At 33.2% G+C, this 6,704-nt stretch overlaps 1 protein-coding gene across 2 annotated transcripts in view; it reads right to left on the reverse strand.

Moving 5' to 3' along the window:
* Nucleotides 1–2,316: 2,316 nt before the first annotated feature.
* RO60 (Ro60, Y RNA binding protein) overlaps nucleotides 2,317–6,704 on the reverse strand; it is a 29,103-nt gene continuing 24,715 nt past the window's right edge. For both annotated transcript variants that reach the window (XM_034667179.1, XM_034667178.1), the window contains 3 exons: nucleotides 5,148–5,261; nucleotides 4,712–4,858; nucleotides 2,317–3,308 (listed from right to left, as the gene is read on the reverse strand). In XM_034667179.1, the coding sequence (XP_034523070.1) occupies nucleotides 3,132–3,308; nucleotides 4,712–4,858; nucleotides 5,148–5,261 (438 nt within the window). In that variant the 3' untranslated portion in view covers nucleotides 2,317–3,131. The remainder of the gene's footprint in view (nucleotides 3,309–4,711; nucleotides 4,859–5,147; nucleotides 5,262–6,704) is intronic.

The following is a 6,704-nucleotide window of genomic DNA, read 5'->3' on the forward strand; positions in this document are numbered from 1 at the left end:
GTGACTTCTAGTCAATAATACTCACCTTCACTGTAAACATTTTTCTTCCACATTTTCCCACTCAGAACAGGAATGTTTTAATGAATTACTGAGCCTATTGAATGGTTTTTCGAAAACAGTTTATCATTTGAAACATGTATCTCCTATTAAGCTGTTTTTAATTAAAAAAAGTTCTAATTTGTATTGCAAGCCCTCCTCCTAATTTAAACTTTTATACAGATATTAAATCATTGTTTCTTCTAAGATCCAAGCATCAAGATAGGTCACATTTCAAGGATAACAAAATTGAAGGTTAAACTGTTTGTCTACAATCACATAGTAAGATAAAAGCAAGAGGTTCCAGAGGGGTAACACTAAATGGAAATTCACTAGCATCTTCCTCACTAATGTTCCCATAAAACAGTGATTTAACCAATAATATGTAACAGTGTTAATAAATGGAATTTTCAAGAAATTTTAACTAATAATAGGAAGGGTAGGATTATAAGACTGGTTTTTGTTTCACTAATTATAACTATACCCTGAAAATATCTACATATTTCCTAGGAAATAAGTTTATTTTTCTTAGAATTGTTTTTAAAGCAACATTTCCCTAAATATTAACGTAGCAATAATCCTAAAAGTTCAGAAAATAAAACTTCCTTATCACTTAAGTACATTTTATTCATAATGAGGTACAGTTTTAAATATTTTTCTATAGGGCTATGTTATATATAGCAACACAGGTTATTAAGACATCAATTGTAATTGAGGATTACTATGAACTACAAAAGTTACATGTTCATAATTTGTTTTTCTACTCCTAAAGCAATCATGTAGATACATTATTTCCTAATACCTAAAAAGATAAGTCTTGAATAATTTTATTTTATCTTTTACTCTTGTGAGTCCATGTCTTCCCATTTTGTGGGGAGATGAATTCTGGAATGGGAATGAAGAGCCCAAGACTGCTAGATCCAGTACTCCAAAGCCATACCATTTTAGACCCTGGATCCCTAACCTACATTTAAAGATCACCTTTTAAATTTCAGATTTTTTTCTTCCCTAAATCTTACCCTAATCCATTTAATTAGATGTACCTACATACTTCAAAAAGGCCACATCAACTCTTACTTCTCTGATGGACTGATTAGCTTGTGAACATCTAAAAGCACTATACGAATAGTACATAAGTGAAGGAAATAAACTTTTATGCTATATTCCAGTTAACATTTCTATTAGGAATAAAAAGTTAGATCATGTTATAATTTTTAATTTAAAAAGATCTTGGGTTTACTTAGAAACTTAAGAAACTGTAATTCTACTAGGCTATTTAAACTTTAAGTTCAATCTGAACATATAAATGTTATCAAAAGTAGGTACACCTTACATCCAATGCTTGACAGAGGGCCAAAAAACAGAATGACATCAGAAGCAACGTATGGGGGTGGTGGTGTGCAGATACTACTTTGTTGATAACAAAATCTCAGGTAAATCACCACATTTACAAATTGCTACCAGTTGCCTTGAAGGAATGGCTCATAGCAGAGCCAGCATAAATATGTCAAATAAGTTTGAAAGAGACATTTTCTTTTCACTTCCAGAGCCCAAATTTCTCATGAAACAGAAAATATCTTCACAAGTTCTAATGCTACTGAAGTCCCCCTTTGCCCAAAACAAAACCTCTAACTCCTAAGCACACAGAAGGCTATAATTTACATCTACTAGTTTGACTTTTCAAAGGACAGTGAGAAGGGCTTTATAAATCCTCAGTAAATCATTATTATGAAAAGAATACATTAAAATTGAAATTTTATGTTCTCTTAACCATGATATAATTATGAGCAAAAATATTGGCATTTCAATAGGTTAAACCTCCCCAGAAAGAAGGGACATTTGCTCAAGAAAATAATGCACTTTAGTGTAATGAAAAGGAAGTTTAATATACACAAGTAAAATAGAAAAAAAATTTTCTTACAGACTGGTTAGTGGTAATGTTACTCAAAAGTTGCCTTTCGAACATAAAAGACCTAGCTTGCTTTATTATTATTTTTTTTTACACTATCAAAAAGAATGTTTTGCCATAAAGGAATAATGGACAGAGAGATGTCATTGACATGTTTACAATTAGGAAATATATAAAACCCATTTACAATTGACTAAAAAAATAGTTAAAGGTAATTAGAATATTTAAAGTAAGTAAAAAGCTAATCTGGTTACAGTTGAGATTTTAATTGTCATACTTTCAGATTTATGAGTGGGAGAGTTAAATGCTTAAAACAGTTTTCATTTGGTAAGACTATGAANTAAGACTATGAAAAAAAGAAAAAGTGTGGCTACACGTGGCTACGTTGTTGTATTTCAGCACAAATTGTGAAGTCATGCCCCCACTCTCAGCAATAAAATGGACCAAAACATACAAAAAGCAAACCAAACAGACTTCCTCAGCTGACACAAACTTTAGTGTCTTTTTCTCAGGGCTTTCCCACTATTTTTCTGGTTAATGTAACAATCCTACAAATGTAAATAAAATAACAGATTCAAAGTATCTTTTTCACGGAGTAAGAAAGCTGCTATTTATGTGTTCTTAGAAAACTCCAAGGAATTTTAAAACTTGTTCATAATTTAATCAAATGTCTTTTTTTTTAAACCCCTTGTTATAAAAATTTACAGATGAATTTCATATTCCATCACAGTAACATGGTCCAGTGCATTTCAGAGTATTTGGACATTATCACAGCTGTCCTTTCCCAATGCAAATATTTAAGAAAACTTTTAAGCACTTTTCAAACAAGTGACATGACATGGAACTACTTAAACTTTTGGCTCTCACTTCTTTTCAGTAAAAACGTGATTATTCACCACAGCAAAACTCTTTGACTATTTTACAGTGTCTATCAACATGAAGTTCTCTGTTAGATAGAGGGAGCTACAGTGCATTCTGAAGCTATTTCCCAAGAGCTAGTTTAGTAGACAGAAAGAACTTTGGGCTCATCTTTTTTTTTTCTTTCCTTTTTTTTTTTGTTTTTTTGGTAAGGTAAATTTTCCATTATGCATATACTATACTATCATTTTATCATCTTTCATTGGATTAAGATTAGCTGGGAAGTAGCTACATATTTTTAGCGAGATCACTGATGGCAACAGACCTCCTAGATCATGCTGGTGCTTATGGTTAAATCACATTCTAATGTGAAATTTCGAATTACATCCAGAGCTCCAGTATCAAAGCCACACATATCCAACATGCCTCTATCATCTGGGTCTGCAATGGTAAAACCATTTGATGTCATTCCACAAACAATCAATTTAGCTGGAATGTCCATTTTCTGTAGGAAAAGATCAAAGTATGTATTAAAAAATTTATGTAAGCAAAAGCAAATAATCTCTAAAATTAAAACACTTCAAATTCTATCACAACTTTTCATTTTAAAGTCAATTTTTTTTCTCTCCAGAAAATTTACTAATCTTTCAGGGCCAGACTCTGTGATCTTCAGAACAGAAAATAAAATTGTGTATACAGCCTGCCTGAAATTCCTGCTTCCTTGTTCCATGGGCCATAGAGTACATTCTTATGCAGCCTAGAGACTTTCTACTTATGGTAACTGTCAGGACATTTGGGAGCACCAGATATTCTTACCAATATATCAAACACTGGGGCAGTGTGTGTGGGTATATATAAGGAAGTACTTCCCTGCAATTATCAACTTTTGGTCTATGGTTTTGTTATATATAATATATACATGTCACATGTAAGAACTTGGTTTTCTACAGCTGTAATTCAAGGTTAAAATAATTGAATTTTGGAGAAAAGCCAATAATCACTGAGTATAGAATATAGCATATACCATAATGAGCTTTTTAAGTAACTTACCTAATGTAATTGTTATAACAACTCTAAAAGGTAAGTAGTACTATTAAATACCTATGACATGTATCAGTTAAATAATTTGCTTAGGTCCACAGTTAGTAAAAGAGAAAGACCCAGGACTCAGAACCCAGGCTACCTTGACTACAAATTCTATTCTCTCCCTTTTTCTCAAACTTGAACATACATTAGAATCCCCAGGAGGGTTTGTTAAAACACAATCCCACTCTTCAGTTTCTCAGTCAGCAGGTCTACCATGGGGTCCAGGAATTTGCATTTCTAACAAGGTCCCAGGCTACGGCGGCTGATAGGAAAACCACATTTTGAGAACCAGAACTCCTCATCAAGTTCTAGTTCTTCTCTTCACACTAGCCACAATTCAAGTGCTTGATAGCCATATCAAGTGACTAGTGGTTACCACATTGGATACTGTAGATAAAGAACATTTCCATTATTTCAGGGAGCTCAATTGGAGGGTACTGATTAGAACACAGAAGTAGCCATAAAACTGAAAACATAGATAATAGCTTTGCTTTAATTTTATGTAGTCCTTAACAAAATTCATAAATGATACTTTAATTTTTCAAGGAGCACAATGAATTACTAAAAGTTAATAGTTAAGGTAAAATACTTTTATTATTACCAAAAACGGTTTGCAGAGGATATTTTAATAATGTATAGAATTGGGACTAGTTGAAATAAATCATATATGTATAGCCAATATTTTTTATTTCAAGTACTGTTGAACTGGCATTGTATCCCTATACAAAGGCACAGAACTATCTTCAGTATTTTTTGGAAAAACATAGTGAATATTTGAGAACTGAGTCTTATTTGGGGTAAGAAAGAATATTAGAATTTTACCTTTCGATACTCCCTGAGAGCAATAGCAGGATGGACACTTCCAGCAAAAGTCTCGTTATCAGTGAGGACAATGAAGACATCAGCAGCTGTGTCTGTCTTTTGAGCCCAGATCATTGGAAGAGAGCAATCAGTTCCACCTGCTGGGATCTAACTCAGAACAAAAACATGGATAAGAATTCAAGTGTCCTAGTTTCCATACTGAGATTTCTGAAATAATTAAATACTTTTAAAAATACTGTTTTTACATTATCATTTTGCTTATAGCTAATACATAGACCTTCTCAAAGCATGTGTATATTTATTTTTTATTTTGTGCTCATGGGGAAATTGGGATAAAACTATTTGTTCTCATAAGCTTACTAATATCAGGCATGACATCAATATAAGATTATTATACAACACATGTTAAATAAGTAAACTTAAAACAGTTCCTTACCTGATTCATAGCCATTAAAACCTGTTGTAATGTCATATCTGTAGTCACTGGACATGGTACCATTTCATCTGAAAAAGCAACTACATAAGAATCTTTTTCTGTTCGTGTGACAACCTGAAAAATTCAAAGGTGGTAATTTTCAGCAGATTTGGGTGAAATACAGTATCTTGAAGTTCATAAAACTTCATCTTTAAGATATTTAATTTGGGGTGCCTGGGTGGCTCAGTAAGCTAAGCATCTGCCTTTGGCTCAGGTCATGATCCCGGGGTCCTGGAATGGAGCCCGACATTGGGGGGGGTTTCCTGCTCAATGGGGAGTCTGCTTCTCCCTCTCCTTCTGCCCCTCCCTCCCACTTGTGTGCTCTCTCTCTCAAATAAATAAAATCTTAAAAGATGTTTATTTCTAAACTTATTTTTGTTTTGGAACTACACAACAATAGTACAGCTTTCAAAGTACTTTCACAAACTGTTACAAAGCAACTGGTTCTCATAACTATCCTTTGAAGCAAATAGAGTATATGTTCTTCTCATTTTATTAAATAAAGAATAAAGCCACAGAAGAGAAGTGACAAAGTCAGGCTACAACCAAAGTCTGACTGTTAATATTAGTTCTTGATCTCTTAACTTCTATATTTATTAATAATGTCTCTAAGCATTATCTACTTTCTCAACCTTTCTCAACAATACATAAATATTTAATATTTGGTAAAATTAAAATTTCTATTCTTNGAATGGAGCCCGACATTGGGGGGGGTTTCCTGCTCAATGGGGAGTCTGCTTCTCCCTCTCCTTCTGCCCCTCCCTCCCACTTGTGTGCTCTCTCTCTCAAATAAATAAAATCTTAAAAGATGTTTATTTCTAAACTTATTTTTGTTTTGGAACTACACAACAATAGTACAGCTTTCAAAGTACTTTCACAAACTGTTACAAAGCAACTGGTTCTCATAACTATCCTTTGAAGCAAATAGAGTATATGTTCTTCTCATTTTATTAAATAAAGAATAAAGCCACAGAAGAGAAGTGACAAAGTCAGGCTACAACCAAAGTCTGACTGTTAATATTAGTTCTTGATCTCTTAACTTCTATATTTATTAATAATTTCTCTAAGCATTATCTACTTTCTCAACCTTTCTCAACAATACATAAATATTTAATATTTGGTAAAATTAAAATTTCTATTCTTTATTTAATTATTTTTTTAAGATTTTATTTATTTGACAGAGATAGAGACAGCCAGCGAGAGAAGGAACACAAGCGGGGAGTGGGAGAGGACGAAGCAGGCTCATAGCGGAGGAGCCCGATGTGGGGCTCGATCCCATAACGCCGGGGATCACACCCTGAGCCGAAGGCAGACGCTCAACTGCTGTGCCACCCAGGCGCCCCTCTATTGTTCTTTAAACATGCTTTGTAAATATACCTATAAACTGTATGCATACAATATACTTAAAACTTTTCTCTTTTTGAGAGAGAGAGAGAAGAATGCACACATGAGTGGGGAAGGGCAGAGGGAAAGAGAATCTTTTTTTTTTTTTTTTTAAAGATTTTATTTATTTATTTG

The sequence above is a fragment of the Ailuropoda melanoleuca genome, chromosome 8, assembly GCF_002007445.2.
Source record: "Ailuropoda melanoleuca isolate Jingjing chromosome 8, ASM200744v2, whole genome shotgun sequence".
Taxonomy (NCBI): Eukaryota; Metazoa; Chordata; class Mammalia; order Carnivora; family Ursidae; genus Ailuropoda; species Ailuropoda melanoleuca.